This window comes from Gnatocerus cornutus, chromosome 4, assembly GCF_029298725.1.
Source record: "Gnatocerus cornutus isolate USDA-ARS CGAHR chromosome 4, icGnaCorn1.1, whole genome shotgun sequence".
Classification (NCBI taxonomy): Eukaryota; Metazoa; Arthropoda; class Insecta; order Coleoptera; family Tenebrionidae; genus Gnatocerus; species Gnatocerus cornutus.
The window spans coordinates 16,764,567-16,788,507 of NC_142236.1; the positions used below are offsets into that span (position 1 = coordinate 16,764,567).

Below are 23,941 nucleotides of genomic sequence, written 5' to 3' on the forward strand. Positions count from 1 at the left end.
CGAATAAAAACAAAAAATAACTTTTTTATTTTTAATTTTGCAAAAAATGTCAATGGAATGAAATTTGTTTCTTAACTCAAACCAATTTCCACTATTTGATTGACCCATTACCTGTTTTAGCACATAGTTCAACTCTAACTAGTAATTCTTTAAGATTGTTTTGAATTTTCTCAATTATTGTTAAAGATGCAATTGCATTTCTTTTCCAATTTTTTAATACTTACACATTTTTGGGTAAATTTTTCTTTCATCTTTACGCACTATTTGATATTGTGAATCCACAGCCCGCTATTATTTAAATACGATTGCAAAATTTAATAAACAAAAATGATGAAAAAATTAATTTTAATAGTACAAACTAATAATTTTGAAATTTTAATTGCAGATTTATCTGAAATAAGCAAAAAATACTATTCCTTTGTCATTTTTTTGTAAAATGGAAAATAAACTTTTTTTCCCTCTTGTGAACTCAATCCGGGGACATACTGTAGAAATTTTGAAAGAAGACGTAACATTTATTAATCCTAAACATTTTAATAGTTTTAACCATTTAAAGAATTTTAAGTTTAGAGCTTTTAGGGCCGGTTTACACAGTAATACGATTAAGTTAATTTCGCAACAAATTTGATGATTGCTGTCATTTGATTGGCAGAAAAACGATTATATTTCACCTCAACATGACGTCAAGTATTTAATAAATTAAAGATTTAATTTGGCTTCTGTAAACCGGTCCCTAAATTCTTGGAAACTTAAAAACGCTTTAGAATCCTAGATATCATTGAATGATAAAAAATAAGATATTTAAAATTTTCGAAATTTTTCAAACATTTTTGATACATTGACACCTGAGGAAACTCAAAAATTTATAATAAATTAGGAAATTGACAGAACTTATAACGAGCAATGATGAAGATTTTTTAAAAAGTTCAATGACATCTTTCCAATAGGAAGTATAACAAAAAACGCTCGACATATTAGGAAAAATCCAAGAAACCATTCAGATGAGTCTTGCTTTTAAAACAAGCTTTAACGTCTCTTCAGCAAATTCCGCCTTTGGTTGAGCGTGTAAACGGAGCTTCAGCAAATTTTCAAACTTGGAATTTTAGAAACATTCAAATCTATAAATAGAAGCCGAACCATGTAGCGTTATCAAAAATTAAATTCGACACGCCATTTAATGACAGCGGTCATGTTGCCCACCCACCACCTCCCACCTCCTTTCAATTTCACAAAAAAAATCCTAACTTGAACAAGAAAAACCTTTCGACTAATCACTGTAAAACAGTAAAACAATTTAATATAGAGAGTCGGTCAATGGATTAGGGCAACCTCGTAATAATCGTCACACACAATGCATTCTCAATGACTCATTCCATAAACGGTCGAAGAAGCACGGCGCTAGAACCAATACCGATTTGACCAAAAACGAAAAAACTTCGCAATACATGTCTTAATCACTCATTCATGTAAACAAATTTATTCTTTTATTGGCTTCTTCCATATTTCGATGACAGGATGACTCAGACGAATCAGGTCCACCCAAACTGTCTGAACCAATCATGGCATTATGTTAATCCACAAGACCAGATGGTCTGAACTAAAAAGAGTGAAACGAGTGAAAAGTTTTCTTTCTATAAATTATTGTTGTTCAGCTTCAATGAAAACACGTGTGAAACATCTTGAGAATAATAGATCGTAGTTTTGTCGCCATGACAACGCGAGATAATCGATTGTTCGAGAGAGTTCGTGGAAATGGATGGGGTTTCCCCTGGATCATATCTAACAGGTTGTTTGAATTCTGTATATTTATTGTTGTCGTTTCACGAAACGACCAGACTTCTCATTCCGACATGTCAAATTTCTCCAATTGCGACGTGAAAGTACTTCTTGATTTGATTAAATGCTCGCGTTTTAATCCACCAATTATCGTATTAGAGCTAATTAACATTGTTTCCGTGTTAAAAGTGAAACTCGGTTACTTTGGACAAAAATAAAACGAGTGTGTCGGATTTTGTTATTTTGTAAACGCAACGCACCAGTAACTATAATTTCAAATGGGTGTGATTACTAATGAAAAAATCATCTTCAGTGACAATGCTAACAAAATCATAACAAAGTGGTGGTTTGTATGATTTGGATGTTCAAAGACTAATCCAGAATGCTGCTTGTGCTTCATCATAAAGGGCCTTTTCCGAAGGGAAAACATTATGTTGGAGGGTTACCAGATAACTATCGACATTTTTTGAAAGGTATGTGTCGCATGATTAATGAATCACCCTGTATAGGATGTAATTGAATTAGTGTGGTGAAATGTGTAGGGGTTTCTAGGTGGAGGTTTTCCGAAAATATAAAGAATTTGGGGTGGAAAATTATATTTTGCTTGTGGGGCCGTAGGGGGAGAAAGAAAAAAGGGAGCGCGGATAATAACAAGGGGAGACGCAAGAACGCTGTTGTAGTTGTTAGACTTAAAAAACAAAACAAAAGTTTTCCTTTGAAATTGTTTTTTGATTGTTGTTTGTTTCAACAGTGTTATTCTGTCTCTTCTTTTTCATTTCAGCGACTTATAGAAATGTTTGAGACATTTTAAATTCGAACATTAATTTCCAGAGTCGATATACTAGAACCTCGATTATCCGGGTGCGGATTATCTGTGCAAGGGTGTTAGTTCGATTATTCGCGCCTCGATTACAAAAAATACACCAATCAAAAGAATAAATAAAAGAAGAAATAAATAAAAGCACTTTTTTTACTACAAAATAGTTACTTTTATGGAATATGTCTGATAAGAGTTGATTGTTTCAATTTCTTTCAATATTAAAAATTGTTATTGTTAAGATGTTGATAAATTTTGTTAAAGTTTTTATATATTTTGAATTAAAAAAACGTTCCAAATAATTCTGTGGCCTTAAAACGTATGTTTATTTAACAACTCGATTATCCGTGTAGGTTCCTGTCCCGAAAAGCACGGATAATCGAGGTTGTACTGTAATAATAATTGACGTAAATTCCAAATTTATTCAAAGAATTTTATTGGATCAATTCTTGGTGTTGATAAAAATTATTGAAAATACAAATTATTCCCAAACACCAAATTTCGTCAAAAAAGCTTTTTTGACTAAATTTGGTGTTTGGGAATAATTTGTATTTTTGATAATCCAAATTTATTAGAGACAAATTTTATTAAAGTTGTCATATTGTCAATTCCCAAATTTCATCGACTTTTATTTTAAATTTTCCTCTTCCCAATATAACATTGACAGTTTAGTCTTTTGCTTGTGTCAACTGCTGTCAATTTCTCATTGTCAGTCCAGTCGTTTGTCAGTTTACATTTCTCATATGGGAAAGTAGTAAATTGACAGATTTATTTTTTTTTTCTGTTCCAACCACCGATTCTGTCAAAAATGACATAGGAAGATTAAAATGTGTCAATTTTGTCAATTCCACAGTCCTATTCGATCTATGTAGTTATAAAGTTCTCTAAAATGACAGTGAGAGATTTGATAACGTTGCAAATTGACAGATCATTGTCAAGTTTCTTTTGCTGATCCTGTCACAATTGACATAAGAAACTTAAGGCGTGTCAATATCGTGTCAATTTCAGAGTTTCATTTTTCCGAAATGTCAGTAAATTGATAGTTCTATCCACAATTTTTCGAGTTTCTTGCTCTTTAGTTTTGTCAAAAATGACACGAGGTTATTTTAAAATACGTTATTATTGTCAATTTTAGAGTTCCATTTGCTCTATTTATCAGTTTGAATCTCTTCAAAATGACAGTGACGCATCTCGAAAATTGACAAATCCATAAATTTTTTGTTTCAATCATTGATTCTGTCAAAAATGACATTGAAATATTGAAGTGTGTCAATAATGTCAATTTCAGAGTTCTGTTAGGTCTCTAAATTATAGTTTTTTAAAATGACAGTGCGAAATTTTCAGATTTATGTATATTTTTAGTACATTCTCTCAAAAATGACATGAGGTTGAATTGTGTCAAGATCGGCAATTTAAACGTTCTAATCGCTTACATTATAAATTCACGTTATTTCCAAAATGACAGTTCACTTTTTTTAAAGTTTTTTGCCCTCTAGGGTTGTCACAAATGACACAAGACCAATAAAATGTCTCAGCATTATTAATGTTAGAGTTCCATTCTCTCTATTTCTGAGTTTAACTTTCGTCAAAATGACAGTGGCACATCTCTCAAGGTCCTAAATTGACAGAACTATTTATTTTTTGTTTCAATAACTGTTTCTGTCGAAAATAACAAAGGACGATTGAAATGTGCCAATATTGTCAATTTCGAAGTTCCATTTGATCTATGTAATTATAAAGTTCTCCAAAATGATCTGGGAACGTTGTAAGTTGATAGTTTTGTTTTTTTTTTAAATTTCCTTGACTAATTTTGTCAACAATATAAAGGATGTTAAGTTATCGTCAATTTTAATACTCCATTCGTTCAAATTTAAATTTTTTATTTATTCATTGTGAATTATTATTATTAACAGTTTCATTCATTTTTTTTCTTGGAGTTTCTGGCCTATAGTTTTGTCAAAAATTACAAAATCATTAAAATGCGTTATAATTTTCAATTTTAGTTTTATTCGCGTTGTATGTTATATCAAATTTCTTTAAAATGACAGTGCCAATCTGGAAATGTCACAAATTGACAAATTTATGAATTTTTCAGTTTTTTTTTCTGATTCTGTCAAAAATGAGAAAATGAAGTTCAAAAAGTGCCAATTTTTGCAGTTTCAAAGAGTCATTTACTTACATTATAAATTCGCATTTTTCCAAAATGACAGTAAATTTACAATCTCATTCAGTTGTTTTGGAGCTTCTGGACTTTTGACATTTCCATTCATATAAATTTTTTTCTTGATGCTCTTGTCTCTCTAGTTTTGACAAAAGTCTAATTAAACGCGTCATTATTGTCAATTTGAGTTCTATTCGCTCTATTTGTGGATTTAAAAGTATCAAAAATGATAGTGACAATGTCGCAAATTGACAACTTTATGTATTTTTTAGTTGCTTTTTTTGATTCTGTTCAAAATTGTATTCGTTCACCTTATAAATTCATATTTTTCTAAAATCTTGACAATCTAAATTGACCATTCACAGCTTTTTTTGGAGCTTATGGACTTTTGGATTTGTCAAAAATGACATAAACCATTCGTATCGATCATTATTGTCAATTTTAGACTTCTATTTTTTCTATTTATGAATTTAAATCTTTCCAAAATGACAGTGACACATCCGGGAATGTCGCAAATTAACAAATTCATGTATTTTTTAGTTTTTTTTCTTGATTCTGTCAAAATTGACATAAGAAGTTAAAAACTGTGACAGTGACACATCGGGGAAGGTCGTTAATTGAGGTTTATTAGTTTTTTTTTCAATCACTGGTTCTGTCAAAAATGACATGAAAATGGAAATGTATGTATGGAAATGGAATATTGTCAATTTCAGAGTTTTAATCGGTTCAGGTAATTGTAAAGTTCTCCAAAATGACAGTGAGGGATACTTGTATCTTCCTAGTTTTCTTCACTGATCCTGTCAAAAATTCTAGGTCTAATTGGCAAAATGGCTTTAGTCCATTAACACGTGTCAGTATTGTCAATAGGTTTTTTTTACTTTCCGCCACTGATTTTGTCAATAATGACACAATAAGGCTAAAGTGTGTTGATATTGCCTATTTTAAAGTCAATATGGTCAATTTTAAATTCGTATTTTTTCCAAAACGACATTGCCAGGCTTAGGAAGACAGTAAATTGACAGTCCCATTCATTTTTTTCTTTAAGTTGACTATAGTTTGAATAAAAATGACAATACTGCAATTTGAAAAACAGTTAAACGAAAGAACCAAACAGACACTAAATCCAAACACAGCCCGAAGAATGTCATCGCCAATAGAAATCATCATTGTACTTCTTTTACGTGATACGAGATAAATACTTGCATACCAAGTAGACACATCGATCACATTCTGCAAGTTAAGCACAAACGAAAGTTACAAGTAAAAGTAACAAGCGTGTCACTTGGAATTTCTAAGAAAAAGTGCATCGCGCTTGTTTTACACTCATTTGTGCAGAACGCGACTTCCGACGTGAAATATTATTAAATTTCCGTCAAAACTCAGATACGAACTTCTTGATCCGTTGGATGAATAAGCAGGTTTTGGGGCATTCGAATTCGATTATCGTTAGAATTGTAAAGTCTTCATTGAATGTAACGACGTTACAGGGAAGATGTCTGAAATTGTTTTCTTCTTCTCGACATGAATAAGACATTTGAACTATCTTTAGTAAGTCAAATATACTAATATTGTTAGTTGGCTATGCTTGAACGTTCTAATCGTTAAAAAAAGTGGAACAGAATTACCAAACAATGCGTTTGGTTCGTTGGGTGCACCAAATGCAACACCAACTCATTATTATCTCTCTTATTATAAAACCATTTATTGACTCGGTTACGCATTGTCAATCATACACTATTCTTAACTGATAAAGTAAAAAACTATCACTGGTTTCATAACCATGAAAAACGAATTGACAATAGACAGCTTTCCGGTTAACTTAAAACGAAATTTTTCACTGAACCTTAATTATAGTGTCAATGAACTGGGCTTCTACATTATTCATTTTTCATGTGCACCAGAGATAAGGCATTTTAGACAGAGTTTAATATAGCATTCCTTTGAGATGGCTTCACTCAACCCACACTTCGTAATGTGGAAACCGGCAGTTGGCAGTTTTAACCTTGGCAAGGATTTAATTACCGTGTTTTAAAAAGAGTGATAAGGAAAATTGTTTTGTACCGTGTCAGAGTCTAGGAATGGCTTCAGGTTCTACTTAATTAAAAATAATAAACGATTTTTCACCCTTTTGAAATTTTGGAAGTACGGCTTTGGTGTGGTAAAAACAGTGGCTGTTTACAATCAATACTTTTTCCACCTGTTAGCCCGCGACTATTTCCAAAAATTGAGACTACGGTTCTGTTGTTTAACTAATCTCTGATCATCGCTCGGACCGATTTTTGGAGACAAAAAGCCGCTGCCGTAAAAGATATTTTGTTTATTTGAACATTGTATACAAACATCTAATCATGACGTGGAATTATAGACGTACATCGTATTTACGTGTTATTACCAAATGTTAAAAATCGAGATTTGTTTATTCTAGCATGGACTCTTAATTACCCGTCTCTATCCTAAATACATATCTTGTGCAACGCGCCTGCATAAGAGAAATGTCACAGAGGACAATTCAAACTGGAAAGACACATCTCTCACGCGATAGCTAAAAGTCTGAAGGGGACGAAACTCTCAAACGCCTTTTAGGCGAAACTGTACCTTTTGAAAGAGGAGGTCGAAAGGACCAGAAAAGGAACGGTCTAAGAGCAGTTTTGACCCAAAATATGGCTCATTTCGCTCACTGTATTAGAGCGAGGCAGAGAGCTTAAGAATTAGTATAATAAAAAAAATATCAATAGACTAAAAACTTCCATTTTTATTTATTTTTATTCTTTTCATGTCTAAAAGAACATGAAGTTGTCATTTGTACAACGTTAACTTGAATTTAAAATTGGACGTAGAAAAAGTATAGTATGTAATACGTATATAAACTACAGAAAGAACATACCGGGCGATCATTTGAAAAAAATAAGCAATCCATGATTTTTTAATATGATAACACTAAAAACAGTTGAAAAAATACGCCAGGAATGAGATTTCGCTGTATTTGAATGACATTTCTTACGTAGATTAAACATAACCTCAAATGGGTTTAAATCGATTGGAATTCAGTGACTGATAATGATAAGTGATAAAATCTCATTGAAGGCCATCGTCTGCTCTTTTTTTTAATGCCTGTGAATTCTTCAGATTATCTTCGCTTTGTTGTTTTTTAATTTCGTTTTTCTATAATTTCCAGCATTTTTTCGGTAACTGCTTAGTTCTTTTGGACTTCTAAAAAAAACTTGTATTTAAATTGTTCAGTTTTTTGGGTTCGAGTCTTTTCTTTTGTTTACGATGTTATTATTCTTCAGTTATATTATAGTTTTTTTCCATAAATTTTTAATTTTTTTCACAGTTGGTGCGTCTTTTCGATTTTTGGCTTTTCACGTTCATATTCTTCATATCAAAATATTTTCCGATATTCTAAAGCTCGGAATTTTTGACTTACCAAAAAGTTTTGCGTCTGTTGAAAAATACAATTTTTAGTATAGTTAAAAATAAAATCTTGTTTACCAAAGAGAATTGTTCATTTCTGCACATTGTCTAGTAGCTCCTCTAGGCCCTTGGGATTCATTTATTAGACCCTTTGGACATCTCAGAGTTTCGTTCGTTTGGTCATTTCAGACGGTTTTGGATATTTAAATTCTCAGGCCCTTAGAATTTTTAAATTCTTCAGATTCTTTGGTACTCAAGTTTTCGGATCGATTTTTTGGGAATTGAGATCGTTGTGTTTAATAATTTTTTACATTTTTTCTACATTTTCTAGAAGGTTTTAATACTTTTAATACCTTCTTTAATACCTTCTTTTTTTAAATTTTGATATTTTATTGTATTTTTTTTATTTAATTTCTGAAAATTTGAACTAAATTTTATTAGGTTTTGAATTCTCTTTTATAATTCGTAGAGCTAATTCTTATCAAAAATACAGTTTATTAATTATTATTAAAAATATATAATGTTATTAAATAATTATATTATAAAATTGTAAAATACGTATTATTGGGAACATTCTATTTCAAAAACTTGCTATCGAAACGATAATTTTAAAAATTAAATTTGGAAAAACTTTTTGTATTTCTTGTTAAATTAACAAATTTGAGCACTGCAAGAATTATCCCAAAAAGCTAGAAACCGAAATTTTTTGGAAATGAGGAACTAAAGAGCATGATAAGTAAGAAAAAAATATTTTTATAGGGTTGAAAGTTGAAATTGTTTTTTTTTAATTTCTAAATTTAGAGTAGAAGTATTTTAGTTTAACTTTAAATTTTTGAATTTTTTAGGTAATTTTTGGAATTTTCAGTTTCCGAGAATTTTAGATTTTTTTTTAAAACGAAATATGTGTATTTATATGGAAAATTTTGACTCTACAAAAATAGAAACTTGAGATATTAAGGAAAGAAATCATCTAAAAATTGATATTAATTGGATATTTATTGTAAATTCAGTTAATAAACGAAAAACCTGTGGGCACTAAAACTCGACATCTGAAACCCAAAAACTGGCAAGTCTAAAAAGCCAACATATTGAAATGGTCAACTTGAAACAGAAATATTTTGAAAATTTAGAATTTTTTATGTATTCTACGATTTTTTATATCAATTTTCAGAATTTACATCTTGTTGAATTCTGTATTTGGATTTCGTGGCGTCGCTAGCTCTACAAAAATTAAAAAAAAATTGCTCCGGACTGTAGAAACTGTAAACACACCAATTAAAATACCCAACTTTTCCTAAAACAAGCTCACCGAAACAATATGCAAATATACAAAATAATCCTGTAATGAGTTACTAAAACTTTTTTTAGTTATATCCAGACCTACGCAACGCTTGGCTTTGAAAACAAATTACGCATCGTTACGAGCTTAATATATTCTATACGTGGCGTAATAGCTATAAATTGGTAATAAGAACACAATTTGTTCAACGACTTGTTGCTATAAATTCACCAACGGCGGCCTCGGCGTCGCCGCTTAATGAAGACCAGACTGAAATTTTAACATTTTTAGCTCCAATTATGGAAAAGGAAACTGAGCTTACTTTTTCGTTGTCAAAGTCGCATGGGATAAAATGGGTTAATCACTGACCTACGTTTTGTTATCAAAATCGTTTTCACTCGTTGCAATTCTGCGAACTGTAATCTACGGAGTAAATAATAAATGAGCCGGAGATGTCAACACACTTCGTTCCACTCATTGCAATTCAAGATACGCTTCTGAGTACTTAGAATATTTAGATAAGATAAGCCTTAATTTAAAGGTGATTCCTCTGTTTATGTTTACCTCGACGGCCACTTTAACATTGTAAATTCTTGTAAAAGATAAACAAGCTAGCCGGTCAGCCTCGTTCTAATTCGGTTTTGTTATTCCAGGTAAAACAATGAATGAGGTGGGGAGTCTGGGTGTTCGAGGAATAGCTGTTAGCCCAGACTCTGACTGCAACAGTAACCACCATGGCTCAGCAAGTTACCTCAGCAATACGTCTTCCCAAGATATCGATTTTATTCAAGACAATTCCGATTACCAGTGGTTTCTGGACTACGGCTATCGCGATGGAGGAATCAACCATCACACCAGCATACTTTCATTACCAGAATCATACGAAGCTAACGACATGAACTACTATGACGCCTTGGCGAAGAACATGGACGCGAATCTGGCAGAAGCCGACATGGAGAGTTTCCGGACGGAGGACATCCACGCTCTTCTCACTAACCTACCACCGATGTGCACTGACCATCTGAGTCAAGATAACAACCGGCAAGGGGAGAGCTTCGCGAGCGTCTCGGGCTCCATGATGGCCAAATTTGACTTCGACAGTTCTATTAGTCCTCACAGTAGCTCCCATGGCGAAGACTCTGCGAATTCCACGTCCATGTCGATCATGAAGTCCGAACTTCTTTTCAGTCCAGTCAAGGAAACTCCGATGCCCGGTGCGAACTTTAGTGTAGACTCATTGGACTGTGACATGATGTTGACTTGTCAAGCCAACAAAGACAATTATACCATTGCGTTTGAAGGTTCCGTCGTGTATTCTGAAGACAGTGATTACCACGAGACTGGTGAGCTATCTAATTGAATCAACAAGTTTATTCTGACTCATTATTTTAGATAAGAGTGAAAATTCTGGGACGGGGAGTGCTCATTGGGCGAAACAGAACAAAGTGATTGATGCGTCGATGACACAGTCCGATTCGGGGAGTTTTACCACTTGGAGCAAGCTGAAGAAGAGGAGCAGTGATAATCAGTTGAGGCGACACCCGTCGGGGAATAACAACAACAACTCAGGGGACGAAACTAGTCATTTGGGACTCAATGAGAATTCCGTCAAGAGCCAAAGCATGCCCAATTTGTACAAACAGAAGTTGAAGACGCTGCTAGTCAGTAATTACCTCAAGAACCAAAGCGTCACTTCGGTAAGAAAGTTTTTCTCATTTCCCCACACTCACTTTTCTTTCCCTCCAGACTGGAACGGTGAAGCGGAAGCCCGTCAAAGTCTTCGACATCCAACACCAAAGCAGCAGCGGCAGCGGCGTGAGCGTGTCGGACATGGCGACCTCCATCGACGCCAGCACCAGCGAGAATACCAACAAACCACCCAACTTCAGCTTAGTCAAACTCTTCATGAAACAAAAGAGCATGAGCACTGAGGGGATGTCCACCACCATGGACCAGCTCTCCTCCACGGAGAACTGGCCCGGGAGTCAATCAGACGAAAGTAACTCTTCGGAAACGAAACAAGCCGAGCATTTAACCGAGAAGACCATCGAAAGCAGCGCGAGGACCTACGAGCTCATTGCTGAAGAACCAGAGGAAGAAATGTCTCGGAGCGAATCCGTGGAACAGTTATCCGAAAGCATCTCCGTCGGTCATAGCTACGAAAGATCACCCGATGGTCAGTTTAACATCAACAACAATAACAGCTTCGCTAAGAAGTTGACAAGCGAACTCATGAATAGGAGCATTCAAACGTCGCAGTTTTCGGAAATTACCAATTTGAAGAACGCGCAGAAAACCGCGGCAGTAACCAAACCGTTCAAAGTGGTCGAGCCTTCATTCCTCAGCAAGCTGAAGAAAGAAGGTGAAGTCCAAAAGCCCGTCTATGTGTTATACCCCAATTATGTGCTCCCGAATTTGGATTTCTTGAACGAGAAGCAGGAAGAAATTAGCAACGTCTTGTTGATGCCCCAGGAGGCGCCTAATGTAAAAACTGCCGTCAAAAAACGACCCTTCAGCTGCAACGACGTGGAGATGTTGAAGAAGAAAGGATTTAGCCACGTGAAAGACTGGGACTCTTTGAATTTCCTGTTGCCCCAAGAGTATCGACGGATCTTGGCGGAAGTCCCGGAGATCTCCGAACACATTAAAGTTGGTAACATGAAGGAACGACTCTCCTTCATGAAGAAGCACAAAAGGCGACCGCTGAGTTGTGACTACACTTCTTCGAGCTCCAGCACTGCTACTCAACCTAGTTCTGGTTATAGAGGGTCGTCGACCATCCTCAGCGACTCGCAGAACAGTCCCGCTCAGACCAACTTGAACCCGCTCTTCGTCTACAGGTACGACAGCGTCACCAGCTCTGAAGCCAGTCTCCTCAACAATGAAAGACAGAGGTCGATCACAACGGCACCTCCTTTACCCACACGCTGCGTTAGTTTACAACAACCCGACCACATCCCTCCACGCCCTCCTCTCCCTAAAGGAATCCTAAGAAAAGACAGTGATGGTACCAAACGCTACAGCTTGTACGAAACCAGCGAGGAGGACCTAACTGAAGACACTCTTTACAAAAGACGATCTCTCCAAGAGCCTTACTTCTTACGAACGAAGAGATTCAGCGAAACTGAAGACGAAGGAGTTGATGCTGGCACTTCCAGCAGCAGCGTGGACGAGCACCACGAGTCTCTTCGTACGTCACCAAACCTTAAAGCTGATTTTCTTCTCTCGAATATCAGCACAGATGAGTTGGTGCAGTTGGAGGAGTTCTTGAAGATAAGTGGGATTTCAACGTCGGACCATGAAGAGATGACGGAGGAGAATCTCATGCAGTTGAGGTCGTACGTTGGGAAGTTCTTGGCGCTGAAGATTAATCAAGAAGGAGGTGAACATTTCGGTGGGAAGAAGACAGTTAGTTTTGCTGAGAAAGTTAACGTGCTGCCAAAGTACTTGGAGACGAAGCAGTTTGCGGCTCCCAATAACTCGCCCAATGTTTCCGCCTTCGTGCACTACAAGAACTATCACGTAAGTCATAAAAGTCAGAAATCTTCAATCTTTGACTCTTTTTTTAGGGCAAAACGCTGGTCGACATGCCCATCTGTGAAGAAAGCGAAGGCAGCCCTAACTACTGCAGCCCTCAGACCACTCCAGTGCACAAACAGTCCTTGAACTTGGTGGAAAAACGCTCTTTAGTCAACGCCGTCACTGACGCGGTTGAACAACTCATCACTTACTTCTCTTCGGCGACAGACCAAGCTAACTTGAACGCTTTGGGTGATTCTACTCTCCACCCTTCCATCGCCAAACTCGCTCTTTCAACCCTCTGCCCAGCCCTTTACGCAGTTTTAAGCGATGGATTGAAACCAAGCCTTGAAAGCAGTTTCGGTGCAATAAACAATTCAGTGTGGCAAGTCGTGGAAGCTTCAGCCCAACAAGGACCTCTCACTAAAGCTTTAAATGAACTGGTCATGAGGATAAACCGAGAGGATGCAATAACGGAAGGTCTAGTCAAGTTCAATGCGTTCGTTTTTGGGTTACTTAATGTGAGAAGTTTGGATGCGTGGATGAGTTATTTGAAGACGAGAGAGAGTATACTGAAGAAGCATTATTCGAAGGATTCGTTGCTCATTATGGCGCACACTGGAGGGCTCAATGTGAGGACGTTGCTGGACACTTTAATCTCGGCGTTGCAACCGTTGGCGCTGTTGCCGTTCCAATTGGATCTTCTGTTTGAGTATCGGCAGCTGCATCTGAGCTTCAAGAGGATGGATTCCTACCAACAACAGCTCAGTCCAACTCATAAGGTAACTTAAAGTTTGCGGAAAAAGGATTGTATGCAACTTGAATAGTGGTGATGACCATCTTTTTTATGTTAGTAAAATTCCCGGCAGTGTTGCCACCTTGGCAGAAAGTCCAACCGTAAAATAGTTCACGAAAAGTAAAATAATTGGCAATTAGTGTGCTTTGATTGGTCGAATTGAGTCGGTAAAACAGAGTCCTATTCTCTTCCAGAGCATAGTGGTCGTGACGGAGAACCCAAAAACAAATGAAACGTTGGGGAGTCACGTGAATAGCCCAGTATTACCAACTTAAGAGAACTAAACCGATTTTTATCGTTGTTTAAAGTTTTTAGTGGAAAGCCACAAATAGAGTAAACACCAGATCGCTTCAATTTCTAAAAAACGTAAATACGCTAGGGAGATTTAACAAAAGCGAAATTTTACTAACCTCAAAGGTTTTTTGTAACACATTTTCATTAGAATTTCTGTTTTACACTTCGCAATCACTGAAACGCACACAATTTCACTAATTTTCATTTCAAAACGTACTGACGAGAACAAGCGCACAACTGAAAAAATACACTTTTAGGCGGCTAGGTGCGCATTGATTGGTCGACCTTGGACAGTTGGGCCATTCTGAATGTAGTTGCATGGAAAAATCCCCAAAATTTGCACTTCTAGACCCCATTGGAAAGCCCTAAAATGGCCAAAACTTTGGAAAAATCTTCCAGATAGTAATGTAGGTCGCTCAGTTATGCCACCTTTTAAAAAAAACATGAAATAAACTGGAATTTACGGGAAATGAGTACAATTTTTGAAATTCAATGGAAACCAACAAATTCACAATTTCACTAACCTCAAAGCTCCTCCATGAAACATTTTCATTAGAATTTGAATTCCACACTTCACAATCACTGAAACTCACACGATTTTACTAATTTTCACTTCATAACCTTATGACGCGTTCATTTATTCGAAACGCATAGAAAAAATTACACGACTAGGCGGCGAGGTGCGCACTGATTGGTCGAATTTAGGCAGTAAAAAATGCAATTTTCCATCCTATTAACCCCAAAAATGATCTTACTAGAAGCAAATTGGCTGATGAAGAGCCCCAAAATGAACAAATCGTTGGAAATTGAACATTTTTTTTGTCTGAATCGGAGCGCTTTTAATGGAATAATTACGCAAAAATTGTCAAAATTTCACTAACCTCAAAGCTCCCCAATGAAACATTTTCATTAGAATGCTAATTTCACCCTTCACATGTCTGAAAATCACAGATTTTCATTAATTTTCACTAAAAATTCACCGACCCGTCTTTTTCAAAGCGCACTGAAAAAAACTACGGACATAGGCGGCGAGCTACGTTCTGATTGGTCGACTTGGGGCAGTAGAGCCACCCTAATCCAGTTCCACCGAAAAGTCACCAAAAAATACTTTTATTAAAACGTTTCTTTTTACAAATTTGTAACTACGACTTGTTCGGATGTCTTAATTGATTATTAATGTAATTTAAACGTGAATTGTGGGTGCAATTTCTAGTAACTTTCAATTTATAACCAAAGATTCGAGGCGGGAAATTCAAAAACTTTTCTTTCAGCACTCCGTTTCCCCGAACTTCAAGCAGTGGACCTCCCCCAAACTGGGTCTCTCCTCCAACTCCGAGAGCGAAGACATCTCCGCAGTCACAGTCCAACACTTGGAGGACGCTGGACTGCCGGATCTCCTGAACGCCTCCACCGGCCCCAAGCCAAAATGCAAAGAACGTCCAAGATCGTGTGTAGAAACCGGTCTCTTATCCAAACCCAACTTCAAACTCGGCGACGTTACCACAGCAGCGAAGAAGCGTTGGTCTGGAATCTCCGTCAACTCGAAACTCTATCTGGTTTATGATCGACTGACGAAGGAGGAGGAGGAAGAATACACCGACAGCTTAGAAAACGCAGTGAAACAAGAACACAACTCCAATGAAAACGTGCCGTCCCTTCAAGAAGATGGTCCCGAGTCTCTAGATTCCAATCTCTCCGACGAGAAACCGATAAATGGAAGACGCTTCAGGAAGCTCCAACAGAAATGGGAGATGTTGAGCGGACGGGAAAGCCAGTCCCCGCCGGCGTCGCCTACAAACAGCGCAAAGTCGAAGATTCCGAGACCCATCACGTCCCCTGTTAAACCGTCTGGTATTCCCGTGTTGATATCACCACAAGGGAAGCAAAGCGCGAAGACCGCGAAGAAGACCGTGGCCACTCCCGTCGGCAAACTCAACAAAACCAACACGAAGATCAAACCAGCTGCTAGGTACTAATGTTAGTTTCCTTATTCTTTATTGAAGGCGTGCTTGCAGAACCAGCAGAGTCGACCAATTGGAAGCGAACAACGAGACCCCGAGACACGTCCCGCGGCCCAGCAGCTTACCATACAAGACCGCGACGACGCAGAACGGGAAGAGCTCGAAGATCACTCCACCGCGACGAGCAGCGTCGAGTTCTTTGAGTCGGAAGCCGCCCACTAAATCAACAGTACCAAAGTAAGACTCGATGGTAACTCTTCGTTGTGTTAATGTTGTTTTGTAGGACGGTGCGGACGTTGTCTCACCGCGTGCCATCCGAGAGTGGCCACCTGTCGTATAACGAAGGAGAGAGACTAAAGGTTGTGCTAGAAGTAGATGATCAATGGTTGCTCTGTTGCCGAGGATCTCAGAAGGGTCTCGTTCCCAAATCCGCCGTGATATCGGTCGATGTGGGGCGGTTCTAATTCGTGCTGTAAATACAAAGTGTTTTCAGTTGTACATTTTTATACAGACTTGTGATTTTTAGTAAATTGAATCTTCAATATGATAATTAAGAATTGTATTATTGTTACAAAGTATTAATCACTTGTTGCTGCTTTACTGTTGTAAGCTGTTATTTATTTTATCTCCGATTATTTATTGTGCTTAGAGTGTCATGTACTTAAGGTCACCACAACTTGTTTGAACTTGTTTGTCGTAAAATGTCTTCACATATCATCTGGGGGTGGTTGGGTTTGCTTTCTAACATTTCCGCAATGCTTGGGGTTAAACCATAATAAAGACCCATCCAAAATACCATCCTTGACTTAACTCATTGGGTGACTGTGACTGAACCACCTCTCCAACAACCAATCCGGTGCATGCTAACATGTCCATTGAGCACAGTTACTTAAGTCACGGTGTTAACTCCAGTATTGCCAATTCACGACGAGCTTATTTCAGCTCGATCGTGAATTTCTGCACTTCTTTCTTCGCCGTTTTCTTTTCTTTTTTGTGCACCACAGCATGAGTGGTCCGAGTATTGAATAATACCTTCTGGATTCAACCCAGCTCATCTTTTTCTTTGAGTTTTTACGACAAACAACTGGAATCTGTGTTGCTAAATGTAAAACCACTTAGGAGATCAAACTACTAGTAAATATCAAATTTTGTAAACGGGGCCTTGAATTTCATTTGATTCTGCTTGCATTTCAGCTTTATTTATATGTATATATCGAGTTAAAAAAAGCTTTTGTGATGTATATAACGTTACCAAAGTACGATCGAACGATCGATTTCAGCGATACTCTTGAGATTTTTTTCTTTTTTTGGGAACAATTTTATGTCGTAATCTCACCGTAGGTGCCATAAACACCCTTTTTTTGTATTGTTTTAAACCGACTAAATTTAGATTTTAGGAGATGGAGATACTGTAGAATTAAAACATGTAACTCAGTCATAAATAAATCATATTATAATGAAACCGTTTTTTTGTTTTTCTTTTTGCAGTTTGCGATAGTTTTACATTCATCTGGTAAAAGGATAGTATGTGACTTGAATGAATGAATTTTAAATTTTGCTGTTCCAAATCAAATTCATGCATCTTTTTTTCATCAGATTTTTGTTTATAATTGCTTGCAGTTTTTTTTTAAATTTGAAATATCAAAATTCAAAATTTTTTACTCAATTTTTCAAAATTGACAGTTGTGAGATTGGTGCAATGAAATTTAATTGTCTTATTGCTTACCGTCGCACTAGATCTGTACTTTGACTGTATTGAATAAAAAACTGAAAATCCAAAATTTTCAAAAAAATCTAAAATCAGTTTTAACTTCAAAATTTTGATATAGTGAACTTATTGCTTTATAGGTACATTGACGTGTAGAAGAAGAATGGTATAATTTTTGATTTTTGCCGAAATAAAAATTCAAAAATTTTCCAAAAAAAAGGAAGATTTTTTCAATTGGGGAAGTAAAAACTGAGAAAATATAGTAATATGTAATATTAAGCCCATTACCTTTAGAATTGAATTTTGGAAGAAAAATAAAGTACCTATTCTTGTTTTTCTTTTTGGAAAAACTTTAAATTTGTTTTTATTTCGACAATTTGAACATCTAAGCATCAAATTTTGTGGACTTGTTATGTAATAAACGACAAAATTTTAGTACCAGACGTAAGAATTTCAAAAATTCGGTCAGTTGACAGTTTTATGGTGAAAACATTGAAATAAAGATTTAAAAAAGTTTGGATTTTTTAGATGGACTCAAAATACTTTATTTTTTATTTTTGAATTCTGTCACTCCAATAAAATTTAGTGACTTTATCATTATGAAAATATTTATTTTATTGAGTGCGTTAATTATTAAGGAATTTTGAAATAAAGAGCAAAAATTTTGCTTTTTTTTTCTTCAACGAAATAAAAACCCAAAAAAATTTGCAATTGGAGAATGTTAACGTCAAACTTGAGAAATATTGTAATACGGGTGTTTCAGAACTGGCGCCCCAAAATTTTAGCACCAGAAGTAAGAATTTTAAAAATTTTCACTTGTTGTCCAAACTCCAAATCAACATTTTTTTTCGATCGATCAGTTGACAGTTTTATCGTGAAAACATTAAAATTTAGTACACTTTCTGCTTTAGAAGTAATTATATAGTGTACTAATTTTTAGACATTTAGAACAATTTTTCAAAAATTTTGGATTTTTGGGATGAAGTCAATAAAATTTTATAAATTTATTCTTTTAGAAGTTTTTTATTTTATTAGTGTGTCAATTTAAAAAAATTTAAATCCGAAATCAAGAATTTTTGATTTTTTTCCAAGGCTGCACGAAAAAACCCAAAATTTTCTTTTGATTTCTTGAAACTCTGACATTTTGACTACAAAGCAATAATATTTAGTAAAGTTGTTGCCTGAGAAGTGTTTATTAAATTTGGAAAATAATCCAAAATTTTGACAGATTAAAAAACAAAGCAATAAAATAAGTACGTATATATTTAATGAACATACTAAATGACCATTTTTTTTTAAATAAAAAATCTGAAATCAATTGATTAAAAAAAAAAATAAGAAAAAACCAAATTTTGAAAAAGTATACGAATTTGATAGTTTTAACACCAAATGTAAGTGAAGATCACAAAATCCAAAATCTAAAAATGAAGTGAATTTGTGGCATGAAAAGTGTTTATAGATTGTATTATTCATTTTTAGATTCTCCGAAGCAATTATTTCAGCTTTTAAATTAAACGAACTCAAAAAATTTTTGTTATTTCTGGTCGGGAATTTTAGCGACAAAACAATTGAATTTAGCTATTTTTACCCACTTTGAAGTCACAAAGTTTCGCATTATTATTGCATTTTAGAACCCAAAGTTCAAGATTTTCAAAAAAAAGGACAAATTTCTAAAATTGGCTCATATGAAAAATTTAAAATTTAGAATTTCAAAAATTTATACATTTAAAGATTCAAGAATTAGCATCTTGAAAACCTGAGGATTTGAGCATTTGACTGAGAATGAGTATTTGAATGTTTTAAAATGTACGAGAAAACTAACAAATTTTGACATTGGACTCGAAAAGTTTCCAGTTTGAATATTGGGCAAATTAAGAATTTGGCGATTTAGAAGTTTGAGTTTCTGAGAATTAATACATATTTCAAAAAGAGACTATTTGAGGTTTTGGCAATTTAGAAATTTGATAATTTGGGAATATGAAGTTTTGAGAATTTGAGGATTTGGGCACTTGACAGTTCAATAAAGTAAAAATGCAACAAGGTCAAAATCGAATAATATTTGATATTTTTTGCATTTGAGAAGCTGAGAATTTGAGCATTTGACAGTTTAAATAAGAATTTGCAAATTTCAAACTTTAACAATAAGAAAATCTAATTAAATTTGACGAATTTAAGATTTGGGATTTGAGAAACTAAGAATTTGAACGTATGACTTTATTTACATATTTTATGACTTTAAATTAAGTGGGTTTTTAAGAAGTATTTAAGAATTTAATAAAATTAAAAAACTCACTGTACTATTGTGTAACTCGACCAATCAGAGAGCCGCATTTTGAATTTGTCGAATACAAAAATTCTTTGCAGAAATAATAAAGTTAAGAAATTTTTCTTACTTGTACGAACTCAAACTCAAAAATAAAATAAAAACTGCAAAATTCATATTATTGAGGTGCTAATAGTTGGTAAAAAATTCAAAATTTTGAATTCAGTTCTGAATGGATGACAGTTATAACTTGTAACTTCACATCATTTGATTGACAAAATTTCTCATTTACTCCCTAGTAAGTACTTGAAAGGTTTTCCTTCCAAAATTCCAAAAGTCCAGTCCGGTCATGATTAATTTTTAGTTAACTACAAGTATTTACTAGATCAAGGTAAAATTCGCTTCAGTAAGCGCAGGAAATCCACAAAAACAATAATCCATTTGAATACATTAACACACAATACGTTGCGGTTGGACAAAAGATTTTGTAAGTCCAAATAACATCAAATATTCTAACTATACAGGGTCTTTAGGTGAAGAGCCGTAGGAAAAATAGTGTGCATAACTAGTCGAAAAATGTCTTTCTTGCTACATTCCCACTCTCCGCACTACTTATTTCATCAAGTTGGTACGACCGCCTGTCAAACTTCGACAAATCGAAGTACGAAGTACGAAGTATACATATACAGGGCTACCAACGTCACGAAAACATACACAGCCCACCGCAACGGAATAAAGACAAGCATCATTAACCTTTGCACACCTCATTTACCCGCACATTACTAAGTAAAATGTAAATTTCTCACTAATAATTCGATATTGTTTTCAGAAACCTCTTGCGTAGTTTTCCCTACGAACTGCCAGTCACTTCGTTTCTAGTTAAGTCAACGTGCCTTGCGTCAAAATGGATAAACTATCCACCAAAAGAGAAGTGAATTGGTTCTTCGTAATTCTTAATTTACAGGTTTTGATCTCTTGCATTTGCGGCCTGCATTTTGTTATTTATGAGGCGCTTTACACCACCACCTTTTTCAGTAAGTAGATTTTGTTTTTTATATACGGGGGGATGATTAAAATAATGATGATAATGATGATGATGAGTCAACAAACAAATTTTTTTTGGAACTGTAGCGTTCAATTTTCTACCCAGGAAATGACGCTCATTAATGCTCAGTCATTGCTCATTAACTCGTCCATTACATACAGAGCGTTTTTAAAAAACTTGCTTTAGGTCTACTACTGATCTTCTTGGCTGTGATTGGAATAACCGCCGGCTCCCACAGACTATGGGCCCATCAGTCCTACAAAGCGACCACATCGCTGCGCGTCTTCCTAATGCTCTGCCAGACCTTAGCCGGAAATGTGAGTCTGCCAATTTTCAGGCCCCCATGAGCAAGTTTTGTTCCCAGGGTTCTATTTACTACTGGGTCCATTTGCACCGCCTCCACCACAAGCACTTCCAGACGGACCTCGATCCGTACAACCCGAAGAAAGGGTTCGTTTACTCCCACGTCATTTCCGATAATCTGAAGTTGAGTCCGGCCCAAGAAGCGGCTTTGAAAGAGATCGATATGAAGGATCTTGAAGAGGACAAAGTCGTCATGTTCCAAAAAAAGTACCAAATGCGTATTAAAGGCACCAGAAATGACGGTTTTTCGTAGGTACTACTGGTTCCTTTTCGTGATTATCGCCATGCTCCTCCCTTTAAACGCTCCTCTGGAGTACTGGAACGACAGCATCTTAAGCTCGGTCTTCGTCGTCGGATGGTTACGATTCGGCGTGACGTACCACCTCTCGCTCCTCATCCACAGTGCGACGAAAATCTTCGATTTCAACGAACAAGACAGGTAAAGTACCACCTTGGAGGGATCAAAACCTAATCAAAGTCTTGCAGAAACGCCTTCGACAGCAACACGATCTTCCTCGTCAACAAGTCGTACTGGTTGTCGTACCACTACTTAACCCCCTGGGATTACCAGACCAGTGAATTTGGAAAGTACGGTACTGATTGTACCTCCAAGTTCATCCGTGTATGTGCGGCTTTAGAACTTGCGTATGATCTTAAAACGATGAATAGCGACTTTGTACGGGATGCTTTAGCGGCTGCTGTGACTGAGGAGAAGTCAGTGAAGGATTGTATTGATACTTTGGAGAACAAGTTCGATATTTTGGCCAAGGAACATTATCTACTGCCCTCGAAAATGTTGTAATGTGTTACTAAGTAATCAGAATCTTGAATTGTAGAAGTAGATGCAATAAAATTTTAGTTTGATAAATTGATTTTTCTATTTCGCGTTCATAATGAAGATATTTCGATACGCGTTTGAGCGTATTTCGGTATCGTAATGGATCAATCCCGTGCCAAAATTTCCAGGAATTTATATTTTTCTTAGGTTTAGCAGCAGACAAACCGTCAACCTGCCGTCAACGTTGATAATTTAGATTTTGGTTTTGATAATCCCTGATAAATCGATCAATACATTATTATTTCTTGTTGTACTTGGCTTAATAATTCATCGGAGAAAAACTCTTTGGATGCAACAGAACCATCATGATCATGATCATCTTCGCTCTCTTGGCTCTCTTGCGCTTCGGTAACCTCAAAACGTCACACCTGTCAAACTGACTGAAATCAGATTTGGCTACTTCGATTTTTTTCCCTGAACATTTTGCAAATGCCAACAACCCTAAAATTCCCTAGATTTTGAAATCAAGAATTTTCGTTTAAAATTAGGCGAAATATAAAAATTGCGTATGATACTTGTTCATAATGCATTTTGCCGCACTTACTACTTTATGACTATTCTCGCTGCGCTCGTCGTGTCTTAAAAACGTGCGTACGGCAAAATGTTCATTATGAAACGCGTTTCATAATATACTATTTTAGTTGGGATAGGCGGATTTATGGTGAAAATTTTTATAAATGAACATTTTAGAGGAAATGTACTTAAAGCAAAGTTTTTTTCAATATTTGAACCTTAATTTAATATCTCCAGAACTTTGACAAATTTTTTGCCCTTGGTTAGATAAGAATCATAGTAATATGTTACATATCGTCGGCTTAAGTTGTTAAGTTGCTAACTCCATTTTTGGATCAAATGCGTTTTCGATTTTGTAAAAACGAAAACCAAAAGATTGAGCGTTCGATTCTTTTATGTGTTATAATTTCAGAATGAAGAAACATTAAATTTAAGTCAACAAGTTTTCAGATCTCAGATTGGACGACAAATACAGTCGACTCCGCTTAATAGGGACACATCGGGAAAATATATTTTGTCCCAATTATCCCTATAAACCGGAGATTAGTAAAATCTCGAAGAAAAAGATGTATTTTCCTAATTCGCATTTGATTATAAATAAAACAGTTATAATTTGTACAAAAAAACTGAATGCCAATGTTTTTAAGAGTTAAAATGCCTAAATCATTCCGAGACATTAAAAATTTGAAACCGACAAGAAAAGCGTGTAGTGCAGATTGAGTCCAATTCTTGGCTTCTGGAAAAATGTGATTTATTTCAAGTCAATTTTGATTAAAAAATGCTTTAGTTTGCAATCAGCAATACAACGAGGCATGCAACCCATGAGAAACATCTGCTGTGACAATAGTAATTATATACCAAGGAAAAGAAGACACTTTTCATTTATCGAGATCCGAAGGATTGTATAGGCAACATAAAATACGCATTCTTTTATTTACTTGTAGGAGAGAAATTTATTTTCACTATTCAAAAGCAGATGACATGACAAACTAGTACGGAAAAAATACTTTCTTTTGTTAATAGTATTGGTACAGAGAGTTACTTATCATATATCACTTGATGATTTTATAAAAGACGGAATCAAATATATGTCAAGTTTCTCCTCTTTATTGGGACAAAACATTGGATAATCGGAACAGAATATTCTGGAATTCCACATTTTCCGAGAAACGAAATATAAATCACATTTTTCCA

At 35.4% G+C, this 23,941-nt stretch overlaps 2 protein-coding genes across 7 annotated transcripts in view; both read left to right on the forward strand.

Moving 5' to 3' along the window:
- Nucleotides 1-17,479, forward strand: part of LOC148176461 (uncharacterized) — a 33,555-nt gene extending 16,076 nt beyond the window's left edge. For 5 of the 6 annotated variants that reach the window (XM_088033655.1, XM_088033653.1, XM_088033651.1 and 2 more), the window contains 7 exons: nucleotides 10,101-10,790; nucleotides 10,840-11,144; nucleotides 11,194-12,969; nucleotides 13,017-13,748; nucleotides 15,328-16,025; nucleotides 16,072-16,254; nucleotides 16,301-17,479. In XM_088033655.1, the coding sequence (XP_087889781.1) occupies nucleotides 10,101-10,790; nucleotides 10,840-11,144; nucleotides 11,194-12,969; nucleotides 13,017-13,748; nucleotides 15,328-16,025; nucleotides 16,072-16,254; nucleotides 16,301-16,481 (4,565 nt within the window). In that variant the 3' untranslated portion in view covers nucleotides 16,482-17,479. Of the gene's footprint in view, nucleotides 1-2,089; nucleotides 2,250-10,100; nucleotides 10,791-10,839; nucleotides 11,145-11,193; nucleotides 12,970-13,016; nucleotides 13,749-15,327; nucleotides 16,026-16,071; nucleotides 16,255-16,300 lie in introns of all 6 variants that reach the window. The other variant, XM_088033654.1, reaches the window with a different exon arrangement.
- A 3,264-nt stretch (nucleotides 17,480-20,743) lies between these two features.
- Nucleotides 20,744-22,232, forward strand: LOC148176462 (acyl-CoA Delta-9 desaturase). The gene is made up of 5 exons (XM_088033545.1): nucleotides 20,744-21,022; nucleotides 21,220-21,350; nucleotides 21,398-21,603; nucleotides 21,650-21,835; nucleotides 21,883-22,232. Exons 1-5 carry the CDS (start codon nucleotides 20,893-20,895, stop codon nucleotides 22,196-22,198), a joined length of 969 nt encoding a protein of 322 aa, XP_087889671.1. The 5' UTR covers nucleotides 20,744-20,892; the 3' UTR covers nucleotides 22,199-22,232.
- Nucleotides 22,233-23,941: the final 1,709 nt, after the last annotated feature.